The 26,245-nt window shown below is 42.2% G+C and overlaps 2 protein-coding genes across 3 annotated transcripts in view; one reads left to right on the top strand and one right to left on the bottom strand.

Annotated features, from left to right (window-relative positions):
• Positions 1–869, top strand: part of RSPH1 (radial spoke head component 1) — a 29,698-nt gene extending 28,829 nt beyond the window's left edge. Inside the window, exon 9 of the mRNA XM_081858628.1 lies at positions 430–869. Coding sequence (XP_081714754.1) covers positions 430–479 — 50 coding nt within the window. The 3' untranslated portion in view covers positions 480–869. The remainder of the gene's footprint in view (positions 1–429) is intronic.
• Positions 870–4,311: 3,442 nt separating this feature from the next.
• UBASH3A (ubiquitin associated and SH3 domain containing A) lies at positions 4,312–26,225 on the bottom strand. 2 transcript variants are annotated; one of them, XM_081858588.1, is made up of 14 exons: positions 25,789–26,221; positions 22,650–22,703; positions 20,621–20,807; positions 19,868–20,066; positions 19,242–19,411; positions 16,568–16,776; positions 15,570–15,675; positions 14,413–14,521; positions 13,486–13,608; positions 12,268–12,360; positions 10,751–10,895; positions 7,203–7,309; positions 6,460–6,566; positions 4,312–4,679 (listed from the first exon to the last, which is right to left on the bottom strand). In XM_081858588.1, exons 1-14 carry the CDS (start codon positions 25,899–25,901, stop codon positions 4,542–4,544), a joined length of 1,860 nt encoding a protein of 619 aa, XP_081714714.1. In that variant the 5' UTR covers positions 25,902–26,221; the 3' UTR covers positions 4,312–4,541. The 2 variants fall into 2 exon arrangements, 1 of the variants encoding a protein (XP_081714714.1); XR_014155798.1 differs by having other exon boundaries at positions 4,540–4,679; positions 7,192–7,309; positions 25,789–26,225.
• Positions 26,226–26,245: the final 20 nt, after the last annotated feature.

Genomic DNA, 26,245 nt, shown 5'->3' with positions numbered 1-26,245 from the left:
AATCAGACCACTCCCTCCTCCCTCTAGTCACGCCTCAGGAATTGAGAGACGTCACACAGAACTCTTTAACCCTGTGAGTTCTGAAACCATTCACATACAGTGCTCCACTGCAGTACAGTGCTGCAAAAAAAATGCTATATAGCCCAGCTGGCTCCCTCTGTCCAAGGCTACAGGAAGGTGGTAGAGGGAGGTTCCCATCCTTTTCTGCCCCATTGGCATCAATGGGAGGAAAGATCACTGCATCAGCTCCTGTTCAACCACAAAGCTGCACTTAGGATGGGGCATAAGACGCCTTGGCCTGCTTTATGATTCTGGTCTGGTGGTTTTTTAATTCTGTGTTTCTATAGCGTGAGTTACAAGCCTGATATTTCAGAAATAAATTATCATCCCTATTGTACTTCTTTCCCTCCATTTCTTTTTTTGCCACAGCTGCAGTCATAGCAGAAGAAAAAGAGGAGGAACTTGAGGCCCAGGACTAAAGGAAAGAAGTGACAAATGTTGCATACAAAGAAATGAAGCTCAATCCAGTCAAGGTTAAGTCCTGTTAGTTTTAATTGAGGTACACTCACAGGCTCAACTCTCCCATTGAAACCAGTGGGACTAAAAAGTAGCTGATTTTGATGGGATTGTGCCCATACTCCTTTGGCAATGCACTTATTATCTGAACTGATTTTCATATTTCAGGGGGCAGCAATAGTCTCACTGCTGTCTGTGGCAAGGGGCAAAAGTCTGCCCTTCCTTCACCACTCACTTCTGCTCCTCCTCTTCTATCCTGTCTCCCTGCCATCAAATAGGTGGTGGTGGTGCAGAAATGTTCTTTTTAAAATTGAAATGTCTTTGAATAAAATATAAGTTTGGTTGTTCTTGAATCTATGGTTTCTGGGGTGTGGTTTATTATTATTATTATTATTATTATTAAATACAGAATATAGCCAAACCAAGTTAGTCTGTGGGCATTTTCCTTTTGCTTTTCTGTAATGGAAAAGAAAACCTTTATTGACTAGATTGTATTTTTTACTTAAAACTGTTCTCTTCCACATTTGATCCTATGTTAGCAACAGTGATGTTTTCATACACATAGGTGGTGTAAATGTTAAGCTACAATTTAGCACTATACAAATGATGCTGAGTGACCCTGGCACTCAGACACCTCCTTCTCCCTGGTGCATTTCTTCCCCCTGTGGAGGAAATAAGAAGCTTTAAGGCTGCAGTGAAGGAGAAGTGCAGGTGGCTAGATTGGAGGGACCAAGGGAGCAGAAGACATCTGTGGCGTTCATACGGAGCCCCCAGTCGTCTCACGGACTATTGACCTATACACCAGCCAGGTCCTCCTTGGTAAAACACTTAGTCTCAGTCAGTTTCTTAAGTTAACAAAGAAGAGTGTAGTTTATTACAAACACAAATAAACTTTAACTGCATTCAAAACGTTGTTACTCTTTACCTTCTTAGTCTTATTTTATCCTGTCTCTAACTCTTCTACCTCCCCTCACACAAGAACCAACTGTACTAACTGTCTCCCTGTTTCCAGCTGTCTGCCAACTGCTTTCCCAACTGCCTTTCCCAACCAACCAACCCCACTAACTCACACCCAAACCTTGGGCTAAGCCCCTTTTATAAACAGGTAGGCTCCGCTTCTGGCTTTCTATTGGTCTACCTATTAACTCTTTCTCTCCTCCTGTACTGACATTTTCAAACGAACGGGCAAATGCCACAACATTTCATCTGGTCCCTCCTCAAACCTAGCAGTACTTTGGGCATGCCCAGACACTTGGATGCCAACCACTAAATTAATAAAGCTTTGATTCCCCCTTTTCCTCCACTAAAAACACATACAGTTTTCCTTTGGAACTGCCCTGTTAGCTGTAATAGGGTACTTAGAAATAAATGACGACTGACTCATGTACTACATTTTTATCAGGAAAAAAAATAAAAATAACAAAAAATGCACATGATAAATACAAATATATGTTTTTAAAACATGTTTGATACAAAACATGCTACACGGAGCTGACAATAGATTTCTGCAGATTGGCTGCAATGAGCCAGGTGTATTCCAAACGAGGTTTTCAAACAGTTATGTCAAGTGCCTTCATTATTGTTTTGGTCCACTAGATGTCATCCTAGATTTGCTATACAAGCACTCTCAAATTGCAGATTTAAGAACAAATATTCAAACCTCTGTCAGCATCTGGTGTCATCATTCCAAAGTCAAAAAAGTTACCGACATGCCTTTATGGTGCCTCAGGACTATAGATCAGACTGCTTGTCCTCAGCATTTTAATCTACTTTCATGCAATGGCTCATGGCTCCAAATCCTGATTTCATTCAGGCCAAGTGTGGCAGCCACTTCCGGCAGCTGAGTTTGGATGTAATGAAAGGGCAGGCAACTGTTAGTTATTTAATTCATTATTGTATCTTTATACTCCCAGGGAGAGACACTTGTGGGATTATCTGCCTTGGGTGTGTGCCATTTTCTGTTCTATCTCTGGCAGCCAAATGAGGCCATAGCCAGCCCTGAGGCCATAATCTGCTTCTCAGAAATGATGTATAAAGCACATGTGAGATACTCGCTTGTAGGGTTTTCCAGAAGAACATTTATTTGGGATTATAAAACCCCAAAGAAGATGCATGCTTTGTTGAGAGAAAGTGCAGGGCCCTTACAGAGGAGGCACTGTGTGGCTATTTTGGCAGTTCTCTCTGACCTGACCAGGGTTGAAATACTAACCAGCAGCAGAGCAGAAACCTCTTTACTAATATTCTAAGGCACTTCCACAGTCACTATTTTGTGAATGGGATTCAAGAGCATATCAGCAAAATCAGCTTATGCAACAAAAGTAAACTTGGAACTCTTGAGCAGCAAACCTGCTTTAAAAAATTGGACTTTTTGCAGAAAGGAAATTAATAGGGGAATGGACTGAAAAGTGTGGGATTGTTTGATGCAGCATTGTATAACCTTCCTATAAACAAATCAGAATGAATGCCCAGTAAATAGGTCATCTGGGAGCAGCCCTAGGCAGGTTAAAAAAAGAAAGAAACAGAGATAGACAGCTTTCCCCCAGAGGGTGACATGAGAAAGGTGTTGTTGAAGACTAAAATGGGGAACCTCCCATCAGCCCCAGCCAGCCTGGCCAGTGGTTTGGGATGATGGGCATTGTAGTCTAGCAACATTTGAAGGCTTACAGGTTTTCCACCGTAGTCTAAGAACTTGAGAGAGGCGTAGTTGCCCATAATGTGTACACTCATTCCACTATTGCCTTCACTAAATTGGTTTTGGAGGGTTTTTTAGTGTTTCGAAAACCTGCACAAGCTTATTTTACCATTGGCAAGTACTGCTTACTGCCAGCTGGGGGAGAATGGAGGTTGCAGATCAGCATTGGGCAGGATTCTTAGTCTAAGTGGACAGGGGATAGCCTGCCTCCAAAGGATCTGGTTATCCCCTTAAAGGGATCCAGGAAGAGGTGCTTTTGTCTGGATACCCAAGACAGGGGGCTGATGGGCCATAGCACCCCCAAAATGGGGACCTTGGAGGGATTGCCTTGATTTAATGCACATCATAGGGCAATCCTTAACCTTGGTTAAAACAACCAAATAATGAACTGGGCTGGTTGACTCAGGATACATACCCAATGCTTATGCCAAAACCTGCAGACATCTGTAATCAATAAATTTGTGGGCTATTTAAATCCCAGTTGGTTGTTTTGTGGTTATTGCAACTTTATTATGCCTCAACCCCACTGCCCACGACTCCATTGTGTCTGGACCTGCAACAGTGGATAAAATAGGTGTGTGGATCAAGGGCACTTAAGTCTTTTAAAAGCAAACAATCATATGCCAGACCCAATCCACACTATACTCTGAAGTGACTGTTAGCCAGGAGCTGTCCTGAAACACCTCCCATCTGCTGTTGTGATAGAGCAAGAAAGAGAGAGAAAGACTAGGGGAAGATGGAATTTTGTCAGCAGAAGACATGCTGTCTATAGATGGAAGTGAGAAGGTGTGTGTCTGTGTGTAGAGTGCTTCATCTTAGAATTTAAGTGAGGACAGAATCTAAAGTAGTCGTAGTCATGATTTTATCACACAAATGCCAGCTCAGGAAATCACTTGCAGATATGGAACTGAAATATGAACTTGATATTATCAGCAATGTACAGTTTTTGCAACAGCAACAGCAATACTTTTATTCTTGCTTCATAAAAAGAACTGTGAGGCATTTAACAGTTCCCATATCTAATTACTTCTGCAGTTATTTGATGGAAGCAAGTGTGGGAATCAGAGGAAATTCCGCGCCTCTTTATTACAGTAGAAATGCAGTTAAAAGTGAAATGTGTAGATTTTATTTCTCGGCTGAAGAAAGATGGAAACAAAACCAAAAAACCATAAACACATTTCACGTAAAATGTAAAAGCCAGTTAGTTCCCAAGTTCCATTCCATTATTTTGCTGTGACCAAGAAACAGCCTGCAGAGCAAGGTTTTGAAATAACAGCGAGATTCTGTTGAATCAGAAAAATACAAATCCACAATTAGAGTGAGTGAACATTGCTTAATGATCCGGAAGGTTGTGCTTCCAACTGAATGGAGCATTTGCTCCATGGGTTAACATCTTGACTGGTGGCTTCATCATTTGCCATTTCTTCTCTTCTTTAAGCTCTTCACAGAAACACATGCCCAGTGAAGGAATCTAGTAAAGCAGAAAAGATTTCAAGATGGGGTTTTTTTAGGGCAAGAAAGGAAGTTACCCCATATAAGCCAACACCACCACGAGGTAACTGAAAAGTTTTCATTATCCAAGAGTGTTAGGGGCAAGTCACTCGAGATGTTTAAAAGCAACAAATAATGGCTCACAAGGGCTTGAAGGAGTGAAGGTTATTTAAGCATCAGAGGCTCAGAGGATCTGATAATTATGCTGTGGGTCCCTCTTTCCTCACTAACAGCATTAAGGATATTGTCAGCCAAATTCTAGTAATTTTCAAGGGTAAGGGGGAAAGCATAGTTCACTTGACTGCAAATTAAAAGGATTAGGTATCAAACGAAGGTAATGACTGACCTCTACCTGAAATCCTGTTGTTCTGTTACCCACATGTGTACACTCAACTGCTTCGATCGACGGAACTGGCACCACTACAGGTGCCATATAATACCCTGTCAGGGAACTGCCATCAGTACTGGAGGGAGAGAGCGAAAGCCAGAGGGATTCCAGAGAGCATCCAGGGATCGGGAGGAGCAGCCCATCTTCTGGGGAAGAGAATCAGCGTAGCACCAGGGGAGATGGGGGGCAGCTGGGGGAAGTGTCGAGGCGGTCTCATGACTCCTTGCCTGGGACCAGTGGGGAGAGTAGGGGTCCTCCGCTGCCCACGCCCTCCCTGCGCAGAAGGCTTCCGCGCAGAGAGGGTAGGCGGAGACTAGGCGTCAAAGAACTTCTTTGCTGGAAGAAGTTTAAGAAACGCCCACTCACGGATTCTGCCAGTGATTGAGTCAGCCACGGGTGAGTGGTTGTCCGGACAGAAAAGGTTCACTTTGGCAACCCAGCCAGGTGTTTGCACCCAGCCGGGGAGATAGGCACCTGCTTACGCATGAGCAACCCCTAGAACCATTACATACCCATTCCACATTTGTAAGAACTTTATTGTTTAGTGTTGCAGCACCTGCCCTTTGGAACTTCCTGCCTATTGACATCAAACAGACACCTTCACTCTGCTCTTTTCGGTGCCTGCTAAAAACATTCTTCTTTAGACAAGCCCACACAGATGCATAGAAAGCTGAGGTAATTTTAATCTGTTTTAATACTTGTATGTTTTAAGGTATGGTTATTAATTCCCCCCTCCCATTTTATTTTTTATCTTTTTGTAAACCCCTTTGAGATTTTCTTTTGTTTCCACAATCAAGTGGTGTCTAAATTTCATGAAATAAATAAAATAAATAAATATTGCTAGGCGAGCAGCCAGTCTGATTTGGCACAAGGCAGCTTCTTCTGTTTCTAAGAGTGAACATTTTGTGAACGTTGTGAATGCAGAGCAGAAAGGCAGGAAACTGCTTTGTACAGAATCAGACCACTGGTTCTTCTAACCCAGTACTATTGACTTTCACTGGCAATGATTCTCCAGGATCTTGGGGTGGGGTGGGTTTCTCTGCCACTGAGATATGGTCCTTATGGCAAGAAAAGTCTTAATCTCTGATGATTATGCACATACATAATAGGGGCAAACAAGCCTGAACAACCAAGTGATTTAAAGCCAATGTAGTTGGAATGTTGGGAAATGACTTGGGAGACTGGGGTTCAGATCCCCACTTGGCCTTGAAGCTCACGGGGTGAGCTTGGACAAGTCCCTGCCTCTCAACCTAACCTGCTTCACAGGGTTGTTGTAGGGATTAAACGAGGGGAGGGAAAACCACAAATGCCACCTTGAGCTCCTTGGATAAAAAGGTGGGATATAAATGCAATAGATAAGAGAGAGCCTTACCTTTCGAATGAACTGGGGAAAGTCACCGCTCTTTCTGGCAGGAAGACCCAGTAATGGTCGAGTGAGGGAATCTAGAGATGAGCCATGGCCAACAACCAGGATGGTGCCTATTGTTAGAAAGGGATCTCCTTAGAATAGTTTATTAAAGTAGTGCGGGGGTGGGGAACTTCAGTGCTGCAGGAGGAGAAATGCAGCCTTCCACATTTCCTTATCTAGCCTTTTGGACTCTCCCCAAGCCACCCATCTCACTTGCGCTACTTTGCACCTCTTTGTGTGCTTTTGCCAGGCTGGAATGTGCCCTTGCTTGCCTGGATGAAGACTAAAGAGGGGTGTATGAGGAGTGTGTGTAGAAACTAGCCTACGGTGGAAAGGTAAAATTTATATTCATTGCTCTGCTCATTTTTGCCTCTGCCCCCTCCCACCATTGTTATGTGGCTCCTGGAAGGTTGCTGAGAAAGGAATGTGGCGTTCAGTCTGAGATGATGATGATAATTGAGATACACCCACCCACCCACACACACCCACCCACACACCCACACACACCCACACACCCTGCTCATCTGGCTGGGTTTTCCCACCCCTGAAGGAGTACTAGTGGTGCTTGGGAACCTTCAGGCCTGCATATGTTCTAGCCCGCCTATATTTTGGCTGCCACAAAGGCATTTTTTAAATAGCAAACTTGTGCTTGTGATTCTGTCCTTGAAGATTCAAAGCAATGAAATCAAGAGTTACCATAGAGTTACCTTCGGTTGCACAGGAGCCGACAATGTGTTTTATACTTGCAGAGCATCTGTTCACATAGTCCTCATAGCTTTCAGATGTCATCAGAGAAGAAAGAGGAAAATGACACCTGTTAACGAAATCCACTTGGTTAACATTCGTTGGCTCAAAGGAAATGTTAGGCTTGGAACATTTGAATGCCATTCCAGGCTCCATCACTTAACCTGCTTGATGGTTTTAGGAAATTGTTCATTTATAGCATGAGTGGGGAACCGTATTTCACCAGTGGGCCAGATCCTTATCTTCCCCAACCCTATATGGGACAACTTTGACAGGTAGGCAGAACCACTCACCTGATGTCATCATGATGTCAGGTGAATGATACCTGCCAAAAGTCAAAGGAGGTTGCTGTAGCCACTAAGCCGACTGGCAGTAACAGCAAGCTTCTTTAAGCGGCACTTTCATCACTTTTGAAAGAGACTTGATGTAGCTGATCAGCAGTTATAAAGGGAAGCCCCTTTATAATCAAGGGGTAGAATCTATAGAACATGTCCTTCTGTTTTGCAATTGATTTGATGGAAGATAAAACCCCCAAAGGTATTGCTGTTAGTGCCTAAATTTCTATCAGTAGTGGTGAGAACAAGAGAAAAACCCAGCATCTGAAACAGCATCTTCAGGGACTAGCTTGAAATTATTGTAGGTTTATATAATAGTTTTTATGTTACCCTTTTGAATCTGTTTTTCTCTGAGATTCCTGTGTTTTGGTCTATTGGTGGTAATAAATGGGTTGATTTGATAAGGGGAACAAACAACAAAGAAAAGTATTTTTCCAGCAAGCCTTCCTTGCTGGCCCTTGCAACCTTATGGGATTTGATGAGCAAAACATGCTGCCCTGAGGTCATTGAAGTATAGAAGTTGTTTGGATTTGTACCCCCTGCCCCCAAAAAACCCTCTATAAGATTTATTTATTTTATTATTTTGTTTTATTAATTAATTTTCTATCCTTCTAAGGTGCCCAGAGTTGGAAAATCACATTGTTGTAAAACTACTTTTGATAAAAGGGGAGGGGGGATGATTTTGCTAACAACTCCCTTTAAAGCTGAGGATGTTGTTCTGTGCTGAGTCATACAACAAACAGATAAGAGTTGTTTTCCCACCCCCTCCCAGAGCACACATATGGTCAGCCCAAGTCATTTTTTTTTTATCAGCTGAACAATTTCCACAGTTGAATCATTCACCGCAGCCTTTTGCCAAATGGACTCCAAGAGGAAGCTACGAGGCTACAATCGATCCTGTGCTCGTTATTGTTTCCTGTTCTGTTTGAGGTTTTGCAAACTGCACTGAACCGCAGAACTCCATTGCCACAGAGGGTTAAGAAAGAGAAGACTAAGCACGGTTGATGAAAGTGCAAGAATAACTACTTTTTACAAAGTGTGCAAACTTTTTGTACCTATAATATATGGTATTATTGTTCAGAAATGTGATTAAATGTAGAATCCAAGCTGCTTTGCTTCTAAAGTATCTCCACCAACACCCATCATTGCACTAGCAGCGACTGCTCTTGATTCTTCCCAAACACTTGCTTGTTATGTATTTCTTTTTAAAATGTGTTACCTTTACTTTGATATATTCTGCAGCTAGCCTAGATCAAAGGTAGTTTTGAGGGGGGTCTGATCTGGATCCCTGAGCCATTTTTTCTTGCCTCTCTGAAGACCTTACCAATTTTAGCAGCAGTGGCAAAATGAAAATAATAGAAAGTACACATAGTGCTAGGATAAGTGAGGCCAGTGCTTGGATGGGGATGAAAATCACCCCCTCCTTGATCTTCATTTTGATCATTCAATGAATGGAAGGGGGAATGAAGCAGCTGGGAGGTGGGGGACACAATGTGCCTGTGTCTACGTGTCTGCCTCAGAGTACATACATGAGAGAGTATTGGCTGCGTAAGAGATAACATGGCCCTTGGGCAAATAAAGCTTAGTCATAGATAATATGACAACATTATACAGTGGTGCCTCGCAAGACGAAAAGAATCCGTTCCGCGATTCTCTTCGTATAGCGGTTTTTTCGTCTTGCGAAGCAAGCCCATTGACGGCTTAGCGGATTAGCGCTATTAGCGGTTTAGCAGCTTTTAGCAGCTTTTAGCGGATTAGCGGCTTAGAAAAGGGGGGAAAGGGGGAAAAAACCCCGCAGGAACTCGCAAGACATTTTCGTCTTGCGAAGCAAGCCCATAGGAAATTCGTTTTGCGAAGCACCTCCAAAACGGAAAACTCTTTCGTCTAGCGAGTTTTCCGTCTTGCGAGGCGTTCGTCTTGCGGGGCACCACTGTACACGATAACAGAAGTACTATCAACCTCACTGATTTAAGAGATCTCAGTTTTCTCCCCCCAAACCCTAGTTGCAATGGAGACAAAACTACGCTTCCCTTCTGCTGTCTAGCTCACTAAAAGAGGCATTGGTTTATTGCACTGGAAGAGCTTATTTCTACGCTCTTGTCTGCATAGAGTTGGCCTTAGGTGCCCAAGCCCAAGAAGATCCTGTCTCCTTGATTCAATGACCTCCCCTTACACCATACCACTTGCTTATTCCAGCCACTGGTGCTGCCTCTTCAGCAGAAGCTTATAGATTTTCTTATAGTTAAGGGATATACTGTAGATATTTTGCTAAATAATAAATAAGTTAAATAAATAAGGGCATCACTTAGACATATAGGACTTAAGAACAGCCCTGCTGGATCAGACCAATGATCTAATTCATCTAAAATTCTGTTTCAAACAGTCGCCATCTAGATGCATTCGGAAAGTACATAAGCAAGGCATAAAGGCAACTTTAATGTTTATCAGCCAACAATTGGCTTTCTGTTGGGCAGAAGCAAGGAATGGGTTTTCTTCTCTTGCTCCAGTCCTAAGGCCAACAACACAAATGTGGGCCCTCGGCTTCTAGCACTAGCACAGCCTTGCTCTAGCAAGGAACACAAGCAAAGGAATTATTCCACGCTTGCAGAGATAAGTGAAGCATCCATTTCCAGGTCTGCCTTTCACAGGATGTTGTAGTAGCCACTAAACCACAATGACAACAGGAGCAAATAGAATTGGGCTGAATTTCTTAGAAGTTGGCTTGTGGTACTCCCATCTAATTCCCAGCTGTAGTATTAAATGATTAATACTACATCTGACAATGAATAGAGACTATCCTACCTGAGTGAATAAGAACACACTTGCTACATTCTGTTAATTCTGATGACCATAAAGAGAAGTGTTTGGTTCAGCACTGGGTAGTCACTCACATCATAACATTTAGGCACCATTCTGGAAACATGCTCATGGTTTGTCTCACTCCAGATGAACCATGAGCTGTAAGCAAGGTTTGTTCTTGGTTTCCCACTTGTGATTTGGCTGGTGGAGGTTCAGGCAGAACGCTAAGCCAAACCATGGCTTAGCCATGAGCAGCTTGGCAGCAGTAGGACAGGGGGAAGTAGTACAGTGAAACCTGTACATTTACCCATTTACGCTAAGCCATGGTTTGGCTTAGTATTATATGCTAACTGGATTTCTGTAACTGTAGCACTTACTTGTATGTGGTATCTATACTGTAATTGGCCTCTGTCAATTCTCTCTGTGTCATAAAAGAGGGAACAACTGTGCTTATCTCCCATTTAGTCCATTCAAAGAGTCCAGGTTCTATACAAATCTTGGGTTTTTGTTCCAGTTGAAGCCCTGCAAAAATCAAAGCCGATATTATAACAAAGAAAATCATATAGGACCTGTTTAAGACCAAATTTTGCATTCAATAAACATTTCAAAAAGTTTTATGAAAAGTCTTATGTGGTGTGATCTGGAATAAGTAATGTCCCAGAGGTTAATTATTTTGTCTGTCTGTTTCTCTCCCTGAGAAAAACAGCTCTATTCTCCCTCTGGAGCAGTAAAAATGTCACAGTAAAAAATTAAGGCTGCATGCACACCCAAAGAATCCTGAAAAATGTAGTTTCCCCCAGTACATAATTCCCAGCACCCTTAACAAACAACAGTTCCCAGGATTTGTTGGGGAAAATATTTATTTTATTTATTTCATAAAATTTATATACCACTTGCTTGTAGAAAAAAACCTCATAATGTGCTTTATATGTATGGTAAGGTTACCAGATTTTTTTCAAAGAATCCAGGGACAGTTTTTTAATAAAAGAGAAAAGAAGTTATTTTTTTTAAAAAATAAGAAGTAATATCTTTTCTTCTGTGGTCTCCTCTGTTGTGCGGCCTTAATCTGGGCACTGGCCTGCTCACTTGGAGCGCTAGCCACCGTGGAGTAGGCTCGGGTCAGGCCTGGGCTCGGCCACGTGTCCTTGCCCTCCCGGTGCTCTCCTACCTCTCCTCCTCAGCAGCGGCAAGGTCTGGGCTCCCCTCTTTTTTCCCCTTCCTCTTTCTCTCTCTTCCTTCTCCTTCTCCTCTCCTCCTTCTCCCTGCGTCAGCTCTGGGGTTTTCCTGGCCCTGGAGCGCCGCTGGGCAGTTGGCCGGGTGGCCGGGCGCTCTCATTCCTGGCTCAATTTGGGTCATGGGGGGGGGGTCAGCGGTTCCCCCAGTTGACGCGCAGGGCGTCCCAGGTTCCCCCTTGGCAGTGGCGGCGGCGGCAGTCTCAGCAGCCCAGAGCCAGCCTGGTAGCACAGTTGGCTCTGGGTGGCTTCAGGAGCTGCTCACTGCCATGGCGCCCGCCATTTTGCCTCACCAGAAATCCCCATATGATGTGTCTTGTGCCATTGAACCAATCACACAACATTCATTCCCTACTAATAAATCTACAACACTTAAAATATAAATCCGGGGACATTCTGGGGACGGATTTTGTCTGGGGACAGATATTTGTAAATCTGGGGACTGTCCCCGGAAAACAGGGACGTCTGGTAACCATAATGTATGGTATGCATACATCCTAACAGAACAACCAAATCAACTGCCTGAACTGGCTTTCTAACTTTGCCTAGTGGTAGAACTGGCCCTGAGAAAATGCTTCCACTTAGAAATAATTGAGATGCCAGCACACCACTTCAGCCTTGATTAGTTCCATACATCCCTTCTGTCAGAAAGGGTCACTTACCTTCTAATACATACTGAGAAGTTTGGATACAGCGTAGCGCTGGGGAAGAGTAGACACAGCTAACTACTACTTCCTTCTCAAGCAGGGCTTCTCCTGGGAATGAAGAAGCACCAAAAAATCCTTCACAAAAAGAAAATATGGGTGCAAAGTATGTTCATATGGATTGTGGGTGGGGGCTTTCATTCCTATATGTATTGTTTTGTGTTCTAATATACAATTGAAATGGATGGACTCACAAGGGATACTTTCTGAATTAAGAAGCAATGAAGAAGACTAGAGTCTTTGTGGAAATTGGGTCAAAATTTATTATTCTTGTTAAACAATTCTGTAAAGGGTGCCATTATATTGCCTGAAATATATTCACATCTATTTCTGTTTAACACTGAGCTACTGTTTGTCTTTCCACTAGTGTCACCCCACATTATAGCCCTTGTGAGCTGCTATGTTGTTGCTCTTCCAAAATTAAGCTGAAAGTAAAATTAAATGGAAGTTACATAACCCACACAAGCGCTTCATAGAGTGCTATATTATCCAGTAATTCATTGCTGCCCTTACCATTATTACATAGAATGAGGTGGTCATTCTCAGCCTTAAAAGCTGGTCAGCAGCCCCAGGCCATTCCTCCTGAGCCCCCCAGCCATTTCCCTCAGTTGGAGGAGAAAGCTGTGTGTACCACGCCAGGTCCTGTGCTTGCTTTAGCTAGCTTGAAGCCTTCAGTTACAGTGGAGAACACTTTCCCATCACCAGTGCTGAACTTAGGTTTGGAATTGGGGTGGGCATCTTGTCCTTTCCCTCAATATATTTTTGGCCATCCCTGAGTAATGCCCTTCTCGGCAACCAAGATCTTCTACCTGTTCGGCAAAGGCACCCAGATACATCCGGCAGTGTTGCCAAGAAGTTGCTTGTTTAAGTTTTGACCAAAGTTTGGTTCATGCAGGCTTCTGGTTAAACGAAAGTAATGCTACTTTCTGGTGAGAAACTTTGCTGACATTAATAAGGATGAGATCATGGATTGAGGACACCTGTGTTATCCAGTATGAACTGGACTTAAACGCTGTTATGGTGGACAAGCTCATTGTGGCTGGATACCTTCATGGTGAGATAGCACGTCCACCTTACAGTTCTGGAAAGCTACTGCCAGCATGGTCTCTGACTGACTATGGAAAATCTGAACCACCAAGCCCTTCTTTCCGTTGTCCCAACTTCTGTTTAGCTTACCTATTAGTCTAGACTGGAAAATACCACAACATGATAAAGGAGGATCATATTCAAAGTTCTTGATGCTATCTTTTCGATTTGGTAGACTGGTGGGGTAATTGAGGTCAGCTCGATGATATTTTCCTGGAACAAATTCAGAATGCTTTTACAACTAATGCCAGAACATCCACAGCAAATCTAATTTTATTTCTCTTAGGTTTGCTTTTAATCCATTATGGCCTAGCTGTCCTTAGAATGCCACTACTACTACAATCTCAATTCCCCACCCATCCAATAGAGTCATAGAATTGTAGAGTTGGATGAGACCTCAAGTGCCATCTAGGTTAACCCCCTGCAATGCACAAATCTCAACTAAAGCATCCATGACAGGTGACCACTCTACCTCTGCTTAAAAACCTCCAATGGAGGAGAGTCCACAACCTTCTGAGGGAGTCAATTCCATTGTTGAAAAGCCCTCACTGTTGGAAAATGTTCCCGATGTTTAGTCGGAATCTCCTTTCTTGTAACTTGAATCCATTGGTTCAAGTCCTACCCTCCAGAGCAGGAGAAAACAAGCTTCCTCCATCTTCCATGTGGCAGCACTTTAGATATGTGAAGATGGCTATCTGATATCGCCTCAGGCTAAAATACCCAGCTCCTTCAACTGTTCCTCATAAGGCTTGATTTTCAGACCCTATCAGCCTACGTTTACTGATTTTAGAGTCTGATGCATAAGTTGCACAGCCCCTGAAAATGCTGCTTTATTAATTCATGATTAACCCATTTCAGACTCAAGGCAACTTGGGAACTCACAGAGAGATCATTTCCATTCTCAACAGGGTTTCTAGGGAGCAGATGGGCTAATCATTTTTGTTTGTTCATTACTGTTAATATGATACATTGCTTTAGGTCAAATCTGCTGTATCAGATCCCCAACCTTCTACTTACCATCTGCATCAAAACACTGCTGGAGCCAAGACTTCCCAAACACTTGATCTACCCTTTCTCCATGGCGAATAATCAAGAGGCCTCTTGGGACTGTGCTTTTCCCAGGGAGCTGGAAGAAATTGCATTACAACTCTGCTCATTAAAATGACAGAAACTTTTAGATAACCAGAAGTTTAAATGAGCAGAAGTATTATTCGCACCATGCTGCACTGGCATGGCCTCTACAAAATGGCACCTCTATAAGTTTTAAGTGCATCAACCAGTGACACTGACACTCTTGTCACTAGGACAAATGGTGCAAGTTCAGATCGTGGTAAGAATCTAGGAATTTCCGTGTTAAATCAAAACACAGTCTGGCTTATATAGTGTAGCCGGATTGGGGAATCTGTGGGCCTCTAGTTGCTGGGGAATACAACTCTCATCATTCCTGGCCATTGGCCATGCTGGTTTTGCTTGATGGTAGTTGGAGTCCAACAACATCTGGGGGGAACCACATTTTGTCCCCAGCAGAATTTAACCAGCTGCTTCTAAGAGGCTCACAAATAGGGTGAGATGCATGCTGCCTCTGAACATGGATGTTCACATTTAGCTATCACGGCTAGTGGTTGTAACATAGCTAGATATGCTGGATAGTTGAGATTCTCACAATGCCGATTCTTCTCCATTCTGAATTTAGGGTTGCTTTTATGATAAATCCATCAAAAGACGACATAGTCTAGGGGTACAAAACAGTCTATTAAAGCAACATGCTTTCGCACGCCGACTACAATAACTGTTTGCCTTGTGGAGATCTGAATATAATGCATAAGAGAGCCCTGAGGCAGGGATAGGAAGCCTGCGACGCTCCAGATGTTGAACTACAGCTCCCATCACCCCTGACCATCAGCCATGCTGTCTGGGGTGATGGGAATTGAGGTCCAACAGCACCCATAGGGCCACAGGTTCCCTATCTCTTCCCCAAGGTTTTGAAAACTGGTTCACTTTTGAAAACAGAAATCCTTCTGCCTAGGCAGGTTTCTTAATGTTACACTTCATGTGATGGTGAAACCCCAAAACTGTATAAAATGTTACTTGCTGAAACCTATTTTGTAAGCAGCTTTTCTTACACTAGCATTTATGCACACTCCATGGGATGAAGACATTCAAAAGCCAGTTACCTGAAGAGGAAGTGTTTTGCCTGCATTTCTTGGCAAAGGATTTGGGTTTTTCAGTTTATTGCAAGACTCATTTTTATTCTTAGAATGCAGAGTGAACATATATTCTCTGTAAAAGAAAGTTGGATGCCAATGACTGAGAGGGATAATAAAATAGTGGAGAAATCTAGGCTCATGCTTCTTTTTGAAACCAAACATAAAGTCCACACTATGTGACATTAAGACCACCTCCAGGCTGACCAAACCCACTGATCTCTGCAAAGAAGGTGGAGCCCACAATAGTTCTCTAAATGACAATATGGCAGATTGTAAAAACAGATAATCTATGAAAATAGCCAATGTATATTTCCAGGGATATTTGCTATATTGTGCTCCCAATTTTCTTACATGGTAAAGAGGGCAGCCTCTTAAAGTGCCACTTTCCTTGTGATTTATAGAGATGTATGGTGGTTGTGTGACATATGTTTATTTACAAATATTCTAGCAGAGTGTGGGAGAAAAACAAGCCATTAGAAGGACCTTGTTAGAAAGACTGTGTTAGTGTCTAGGTCTGAGAAAGATAATGCTAGCCTCTAGAGTGCTTAGTAAGACAAGGTTAGTCTTCCAAACATCTTGAAAGAATGCTAGCTTCTAAGGCACCTTGAAAGATGATACTTGATAATTTTTAGAGCACTTAGAAAGACAATGTATGACATAGGATATGAAATAAACCCTACCCAATGGTCTAAACTGTGGTCTAAATCACCATTTAAATCCATCTCAGCCAAATGAAGAGAACTACTCAGTCTGAAACTTATCTATATATGGTACCTAACACTATGGAAGCTGGCACACTACATTACTGTCTATTATACAGTGATCAGTCTGCACAGGGTTGATTTAATAACTAAAAGTGAAGGGTAATACAACTCAACTCTTATACAATTGGAGAATGATATGGAATAGTTTGCACATAGAAAAATCTGAAGCCATAAAAAAATCTGAAGCTCAGTAATACTAACCTGTGTTTGACCCAGGTATCTGACTCGTTGGCTTTTTCTGTGTAATTTTCAGGAACAAATCCCCGGCACCCAGTTCTGTGGGAGATGCCAATCACCCAGCCTTCACAAACTTCTGTTTGCTTTGCCCGGTCAACATAAACCAGATCCCCAACATTCAGCATCAGTTCATCAATGTTCTGAGGCTTATACTGGAACAGGGCCCTCAAAAGCTAAGAGAATTTGATTATTATTTTTTAAAGAGGAGAACAATAATGTGAGAGACATTTTGTCAGATCCAGGAAAAGCAGAGACATTGCTGACATCTGCTTCAACTTTATTTGAGACATTGAATCAGTTTATATTTGCAACAGGAGAAACCTTAGGGCTCAATGAAAGAGAAGCTCACATGCTTTACTGTTCATGGTATAACTGCAATTATCTGATCATGTTAGCATGATGTGTCATGGAAAACAGCTGCTTATCACAAAATAGGTTAAAAGCCTTTTTCAGCTGAGCAACTCACCAAGAAGGATGAAACCGCTGCACTAGCTGGTGGGTCACTGTTGTGTCCCGGACCGGAGAGGGCTGAGGTAGTTGGTGCAGTGCAAATGCACTGACAGAACCAATCTAGTTCCTCAGTCAGGGCATTTGCACTGTACTGACCTCTCTGACACCTGACACCTTTCCAATGATCCATTTGCCAGGAAGCTAACATAGAGGTTCTACCCCACTCAGCAACCTTCTTCTGCCTTTCATATATTCTTCTCTGTATATTCACTCAATGCACACTAAAAATAGATCTTTTTTGGTATAAGCCTAAAGTGCAGCTTTAATTCAGAAAAACGGGTGGGAGTAAAAAAAAGAAACTAGGGATGGGTGAATATGTCATTTTTTTATTTATCTCAGTTTCACACTTTTCCAATATTAAGTTCAATTCCACACATTTCAATATCAATTAGTATTTTTTTAAAAAAAAAGTACTCATGAAAATTCACCAGCAATTTAGTGCAATATTCTCCTAGAATACACAGATTTGCACACATTTGCTTAATAAATCAGTTTTAAAAGCAATTTCCCCTAATACAATGTTGTTGTTTTTTGCATGTTACCTTCACTAATATACACATTTACACACACACACACACACACACACACATATGCATTTTGTACACTTTACTTGGCTGGAGAACTGCACTGCAAAATTCAGAGAAGTGCAAATTTGTGTTGTGGTTCACACATTGTGTGCAAATTCCCTTAAATGTGAACTGAACTGAAATTTTCACCTACCCCTAGTGCTATATCTATCAGTGGTCTGAGAAATCCTGGCATAAACATTGTTAGCAAAACCAGGGAAATTTTGGAATCCGAGGCCTCTCTTTTGTGCAAGGGATCTGGGTCTCTCCAAGAAAATTCCTGGCATGCAAAATGACTTTTCAGAGTAGAATGCCACATAGCCAGACTAAAAGAAAGGATACATTTCCTTTTTGTGAATGAAAATAAAGTGATGCATTGCCAAAAGCTTATCACGAAGGTGAGCACTCTATATCTAACCAACTATACACCCACAGAAAGTTTTTTCCAATTTCAAAGAGTAAGGTATCTAGTATGGGTGTTAATTTATTCAGAGAGTCTTCTCACATTTCTGAGTCAAACCACACTTTTAACTCGGGGACTCTTTAAGCTTCCAGGTGGCTTCAGCTATCCAAAAGTGCACATGAAAATCAAAACTAGGGAAATGTCCAGAGCTTAAGAGGGGAGGAGATAGGTTGGAGAGGTGACAGATAGTTCATTTTGATGGACAGGTCTAGCTTTTAAACACAGTGAATTATTTCCCCCAGACATTCAAATCACAGCAAAGTGGAAGAGGGAATTAAACACTGTTTGTGTTTCATGTGGATTTATGCAAGTAAATAGAGATATCTCCCTCCAAATCCTAGGGTTTGTGTCAGAAGCCCATCCCCCACCAAAAAAGCCTTATTTATTTATTTATTTACTTAATTTATATACCACCCTTCGTCCAAGGACCACAGGGCAGCTTATAGTATAAAAACTCAAAATACTTAACGTAATAATAAACAAAACATTTCCTTCCTCTTGGAATAACAGAGTCCTTCCTGAGGGATTGCACTTTACCCAACCTAGTCTTTCCTGGGGATCCATGCCCCTTTCTCATCTCTACATCCTATTATTCCTTTAGTACACACCCTGAAAGAGTAAAGCCTGCACTTGCAGGAGGACAACTGCAGCTATTAATCTGAAATTCAGCAAGTGTCATCTCCTCAGATGGGGCAACATTGCTGGCAAATTCCATCCACTACTAACAGAAAATAAAAAAGTTACACACTTTTCTATTGTTAAAAAATTTAAACTTTAGAGGTGCTTTGAATCAAACCCCTGAACATATCTGCCTACAATTAACCCACTCAAAAAGGGTTGCTGTGCCTGCAAATTTCACCCACTTCTGTGATTGGGGGATGGGGAGTAGAGCCATTTTCAGATACCCCATAATATTGAATTGGGGGTCATAGTAGGACTTTGTTTTTAACAAATCTAATTTGAGTCCAAATAATGAATTGAACTGGAAAGACACAGAGAGGATCCAAAACAGATCAAGCTACTTTCCAAAACTACAGATACAGATATAAGGAAAACCTTGTGGTCAGTGCACATCCTCAGTATCTTGTAGTGTACACACCTGATAATGTACAAAGCGCATATCTCTGGAATACAGAACTGCTGTCCACTGGCAGCTTTGCTTAGAATTGACTGATTTCGCCAGTTGTTCCAAAGTCTTTTGATGGTGAGGGTAAAATTTGTTGGCCAATGTAAGATGGAGCTGCTTTGTTGAAGGTTTTACGCAGCAATCTACAACAACAACAACAACAATTGTCAAATAGTATTGAAGGATGAAATTAGTTTTCATTCTATTATTCCCAGAGTTGTATTCTATAATTTTTTTTTACTATGCCGAAAAAGTCATTTAAAAAAAAATGCATTATAGCTCCAATTTATGGTGCAATCCTATGGGTGTCTACCCACTGAATTCAATGGGATTTACTTCCAGGTAAGTGGGTAGAATTGCAGCCTTAGTACACATAAGCAGTTACACACCTGCAGGCTCCAGTGCACTCACAAAGCTACACACAAGAAGGGGGTTCCTGATGCTGCTTGATGTCAGAAAAAAGACGACCTATACAATATGCAAACTCATGCAGAACTTTTTGTGAAACTGAAATTGAGAGGGCAGCTTCTCTGCTTATGTGTGCCAACACGAAACAGGGAAAATCTCAACAGTGACAACGAGTTTGTCAAAGTAGTTACCTGCTAAGACGATAGCCTCTGAAGCAAAAGCTGCAGCAAATGACTTGAGGACATTTGCAGGGCCGTCGCTAACGAAGAAGCCAATGTAAGTGCTGGATGAGTGTAGTGATAAGGAAATGATTGCCGGGAAGTAACCAGAAAACCTGTCGCCTGCTCTTTTCAAGGCTTCGTACAAGCCATCAACTTTTTGGTCTTCACACTGAAATAAAACCCACCAGTTACAGGCTTTCAATGGACCCCCTTGCCACAGGCACCATTTACAAGTGAGATCTGCAACAAAACTCTGCAGTGAAGTGTTTCAGCCAGCCATTTCCTCTTCCAAAATACTCCATTATGGTCACCCACCCACCTGCTTTCCCACACGTTCTCAAAATGTTCAGTTGACCTTTCAGGGTCACTGAGTATGCTAATTCCATATTAGCCAGTTTTAGCCCCCTCCCTTTAGAGTCCCCCACCCAAAGGGTTTTTTCTTTTTCTTTTGGCACTTCTGTAAATTTTGGAGCTTCCCCAGGTTGTCTGATACCTTCCTCTTGTAAATCGGTGGTATTTTTTGGCTAAGCAAGCAACAACACTCATTCCTGAACACTGGAAATAGATGGAATGGCACACTTAAGATGATGAGAACAAGGCACACAACCAAGTAAAAATGGATGGAATAAAAAATGGCAAGCACTACAAATAGGTACTGGGGCTGACCCTTGGCTTAAATCGAGAGACTTCAGTCATTGTCATCACAATACTTTGTTCACTCACCGTAAAGAATTCAGAAAGTGTGATGTGCGGGAAAACTTCATGGGCTTTGTTTTTCCCACATTGGTTTTTGCTTTCTTTCCAAAATTCCATCAGTGTGTCATTCAAAGCACCCGTTGGGCACAAATAGAGGGCATATTCCTGAGGGATTGGGTCTTCCAGTGAGGGATCATTGCAGTGAGAATGCAGCCTACAATGTAGAGATGAAGTTATAAACTTATGACGGTCTTCTGCAAGAGCTGGTTCACACTTTATGTACATAGGCTGCATGGTGGTACAAAGTGATCTCACCAGAAATTGGCACAGATGCCTCCACCACGTCTCTGGCAGTAATTGCAGGGGTACTGCCTTGGGGGCTTCTGCTGCCTGAGGCAGCTGCTTCACCTCTCCTCGTGTATGTGCCGGACCTGATGCAGGGCATTTTTAACATACAGGTCGCACTCACACTATGGCTCCCCACCCCCAAATCCTGGAAACCATAATTTTTTAATATTGCTGAGAACTGTAGCTCTATGAGCAGTAAACTACATCTCCAACTCCTTGAAAGATCCCATCAACGGTGTCTCCGAAAAATGTTACACATCACCTGGGAAGACAGGCGAACTAATGCCAGTGTACTGGAAGAAGCGAAGATCACCAGTATCAAAGCAATGATTCTTCAACATCAACTTCGTAGGACTGGTCATGTTGTGTGGATGCCTGATTATTGTCTTCCAAAGCAACTACTCTATTCCGAACTTTAAAATGGTAAGCGTAATGCTGGTGGTCAACAAAAGAGGTTCAAAGACTCTCTCAAGGCAAATATTTAAAAATGTAGTATAAACACCAACAACTGGGAAACAGTGGCCTGCGAGTGCTCCAGTTAGAGAACAGCCTTTACCAAAGGTGTCATGGGTTTTGAAGATGTTCGAACTCAGGACGAAAGGGAGAAATGCGCTAAGAGGAAGGCACGCTTGACAAACCCTCACCATGATCAACTCCCGCCTGGAAACCTATGTCCCCACTGTGGAAGGATGTGTGGGTCCAGAATTGGCCTCACAGTCACTTACGGACTCACTTTTAAAACTATATTTCTGGAAGACAATCTTACTTGGCTACCAGCGATTGCCAAAGAAGAAAGGAAGGATGTGATCTTAAAGTGGTGGAGAAACTCCCCACCAGTTTCCTTTTTCAGCAGACATGGTGAAGACTAGTTGGGCTAAGGGTGTGGTAAACATTTCATTGCAGGATGGAGTGGTGTCTGCCATCCTAAAAGAGGTTGTACTGCTGGCTGGAACTGATTGAGGCTGGTGGGGCAGAGCACCATTTGTCCTAACAGGCCAGCCACCATAGTCATTCACTGCCTGGTTGCAGAGGACTGGTGGGAGGCACCAGCTGGGGAATCCCCAAGGGAAGAAGGCTCGGGGCCAGGGGATTAAGGTCCACAAATGACAACATTTTGGAGGTCCCAGGTCTCAAGGTGGTTAGATTGGTCTCAACTAGGGCCAGGGCCTTTTCAGTACTGGCCCCGACTTGGTGGAATGCTCTGTCTCAAGAGACTAGGGCCCTGCGGGACTTGACATCTTTCCACAGGGCCTGCAAGACAGAGCTGTTCCGCCTTGCCTTTGGTTTGGACTCAGTCTGACCCTTATGTTCCCCTCCCCTTATGGTTTTGATCTATGGGCTACTTTTAAAATGAGGCTGCATTTTAAATTGCATTTTAACCTGTATTTTAAATTGTCCCCCCCCCATTATGTTTTTACTGTAATTTTACTGGTGTTAGCCGCCCTGAGCCCGGCTGTGGCATAAATAAATAAAATAAATAAAAATTACTATTATTATCATTATTATTATTAGCAAATCTAACATGCTGCCATACTGAATTTTCTCATTCCATTGCTGAAATATATATTTGAGTTTGCTGCGATTTTGTAGCATCATTTCCTACAAAGTCAGATACAGTGTTATGGGGAACCCCCCCCCCCCCCCCGCAAAAGATGGAGCAATACCTTCTAATTCATGTCATTGAGAAGTACAACTTTTGCACACTCACCACTTTGCGGCATCTTCTGCTGACTTTTGCCCAGTAGCTGCCAAAGCTTTTAGCCTGAGGAAAGTACAATGAACCCACTATGTGAAAACAAAGCCACAATCACACTTGAACAGTATGCTGCACTTCTGGTATTTGGCTGTGGGAAAGTTTTCTGAACATAATGACTTACTACATCGGCTAAACTTAGATTCTGAAACCAAGAATATGGCTGCCTATCTTGCGTTTTAACAAGTTGTTAGATTTTCCACTTTCCAAACACCAGGACTTTCACCTGAATAAAGAAATTGTAGTTGATTGGGCATAATGGGTTTTGATTCATTAACTGATCAGTTTTGCTATCCCAACCCTGCCAGACACAAAGAACCATGAGATTCAGCAAACCCCCAAACAGACATGATGAGCAAAAATGGGATAACAGCAGCAGAAAGGTGTGCTTTTGTAGGCCTCCAGATTTTGTAGGACTCTGACTCCCATCTGCCCCAGCCAGTATGGGTAATGGTCAAGCAAAATTGAGTTGTAGTCCAACAACATCTTGGGAGCCACATATTCCCCATCCCTAGTCACAGAGAAGCTTACAATGGATAAATACGGCTTTTGCTGAGACAGAGAAGTTGTGTGCATGTGGCCTTGGCAGCTGGACTGACAGGAGGTTGAGAACGGCCTCGTGAATTGATAATAGAGATGGATGAGAAATCCAATTCATTCATGTTTTAATAGGAGATGAGCTAATTTGCACTTTTCGAATCAATACAGAATCTGAAACACAGGTATCTCTCAAAATTCATAGTTCCCAGAATTTTACAATTAAGTTCTCCAGCTAAATAATATGTACTAAAATGCATACAATAGGGAGGAACGTGCAAAAACCAACCAACCAACCCACATACATTAGAGAAAAATAACAAAAATGCTTTCTGATCGGAAAAATGGCTTGCAAACATGTATATATTAATCAAAACTATATACAAACATGTGTTTATTAGAAAACCACCGTAAAATGCTAAAGAGTATTCATTAGGATTTTTTTTTTGGCAAATAATAATTGCAGATTGCAGCAGAAATGTGGAGAACTGAATATAAGATTGGAAAAAAGAGAAACTTAGAAAATCGAAATTGACACGTTCATTCACCCCTAGTCGATAATACTTTCATTTTCCCAAATTTGTCAATGACTCAACTATCATTATGAAGAAAGAAGCACCCATTGTTTTGGTTAAAAGAGGCAGACATGACAGGGAAAGAGGAGTGCCTCTTCTCAGGTACAATCTCCATCTTCTGTGCTGTTGTGGTTTACTTTGGTAAGCAATAAAGTTAAAAATAGTTCAAGTTTAAAAATCTATTTCCTGTTTAACTGGGGAAACTTTTAAATCTATGTGAAGATTTTTGAATCCACTAAATGTTGCAGCCTTATATGCTTAAACGTTACACCCACTCTTTTGGGTCTCATCCTCTTTCCTCTCTTCATGATTTTGTTCCTGTGACTTTAAAAGCAGCCTGACATGAAGACATTAAACTGGTGAAGCTTTCTCCATCACTTTACCTCCCTGAAATATTTAACCTGATTAATTTCTGCGTGCCAGATGACCATTACAGACACCATACCAGGATCACTGAAAAGTGGCAAGCCTGCAAAATGTTTCCATGTTGAATGTTGTGTATGCAAAACACTGCTTGTAAAAACAATGCTCATGTTTTACAACCCCATTCATATGAGAAATAAGCACAGCAACCCAAGTACCAGAGACACAAAGTTTCAAAAGAGATCAGAAGAAAATCCTGAGTGTGTAACTTCAGAATGTGTGTAACTTCTTTTCCTGTTCCCTTTTCTCACGTCTTTCAAATCACAAGCCATTGCTTCAAACTGTAAGCCATCTTGAGTGCTTTGGCAGAAAGACAGCATATAAATATAGGCAGTACAACAGGAAAGAATAAAAGCAAGCAAATGGGGCATTCAGTCTGAGCTACTCTGACACACAGATCTCATTTGGGAACCAGAATTCGGAAACATATTGCCTGGCTGCTGCTATCATAATAAAAAAAAGTGAATTGCATGGTATACTCCCCTAAACATTTCTATCCTCTCTCAAGTGAGCAACATGGACTTACAGTGGTACTTCGGGTTATGAACTTAATTCGCTCTGGAGGTCTGTTCTTAACCTGAAACTGTTCTTAACCTGAGGTACCACTTTAGCTAATGGGGCCTCCTGCTGCTGCCGCGCCACCGGCGCACGATTTCCATTCTCATCCTGGGGCAAAGTTTGTAACCCAAGGTACTACTTCTGAATTAGTGGAGTTTGTAACCTGAAGCATTTGTAACCCGAAGTGTTTGTAACCCAAGGTACCACTGTGTGTGCATCACATGCCTGCCATAGTCCTTTGCAAGGTGCTCTGTGCTTTCTGCTGTTCCATCCATCTCAGCGTTCCAGTGTCACCGCAAAAATAGTTACTGCTCCAGCTTGTGAAGAAGCTATCTCCAGCTAGGCCTCCCTCAAAATGCCACCACGAGATGTGACTAAGCACCATGAGTTAGATTAGGGAGCTCATTGCAAGGCACTAGGGAAGGCCTATCTTTTTAAAACATTGTGCCGAGAGCTTAGCTGCAGGTGCCACATAAATTATAAATGTTTGAGTTATTACTATTAGCATTATTATTACGCACCCTGGGAGCTGAGATTCTCCACAGGAGTCATTTATTTCATAGTGCACTTATTATTAGTAGTAGTAATTGTAGTATACAGCCCTATACCCACAGGTCTCAGGGCAATTCACAACATAAAATCACAATATAAAAACAAAAACAAAAACACCCCCCAACTATTCTGGGGTTTCAGGCTCCCTTACAGCTCTTGCCATGGCAAATGTGGAACAATATGCAGGGGCAACGTACTGGTCAATTCAGTACATCATGACTTTATGGTAAAACTATGTCAAATAATCTCCTTCAACAGGTTTGGCTGAAGAAAATCTAAGCATACCCATAAGTCTCTTGTGATACCCAACCCAAGAGCCGAGCTTGCTGCAATACAGAAGGGGATGTTCCGTGATGTTGATGGCTCCACACAGCCTTTTAGCTTACAGATTAAACTTTGCAAACAGATCAGAGAGGGCTTTACGGCAATGTAACTCCAGAGGTACTCACGCTGTGTGTACAGGGAACTCAGCGGCCAAAAGAGGCTCCAGTAAGGACTGGGTCGTCCTGTTTTTGTACTTGTTCAAGATCTTGGCATAGAGCGGTGTCTCGGCCTCTGCCATCTCTTCTCTTTCTCTTTGGGGAATGCATGTAAGACAAACACAGAGAGAAAAAGTGGGGAGGCAGAGTCTGTGAAGATAAAAATCAAAACCTCAAAACCTCCTCCGATCTTTTTGACACAAGCTGATATCCTGTTTTTGCAGCATGTTGTGGCTCTTACAATTACTACTGTAAGTAGGCTGGAAGGGAAAAACTGAATACAACACACAGGACAGGTCCCATGTGAGCTGCAAATGTCTATATACTGCAGTGCTATATGTAATTCTGTGACATATATAAACTAACTATACCAACATTTCTTGGGTCATAATTTATTTTTACTCCAAAGGAATACTGAGTCAACATT

Source organism: Podarcis erhardii (assembly GCF_964252035.2).
Source record: "Podarcis erhardii genome assembly, chromosome: 4".
Lineage (NCBI taxonomy): Eukaryota > Metazoa > Chordata > Lepidosauria > Squamata > Lacertidae > Podarcis > Podarcis erhardii.
This window is presented reverse-complemented; position numbering and strand designations above follow the sequence as displayed.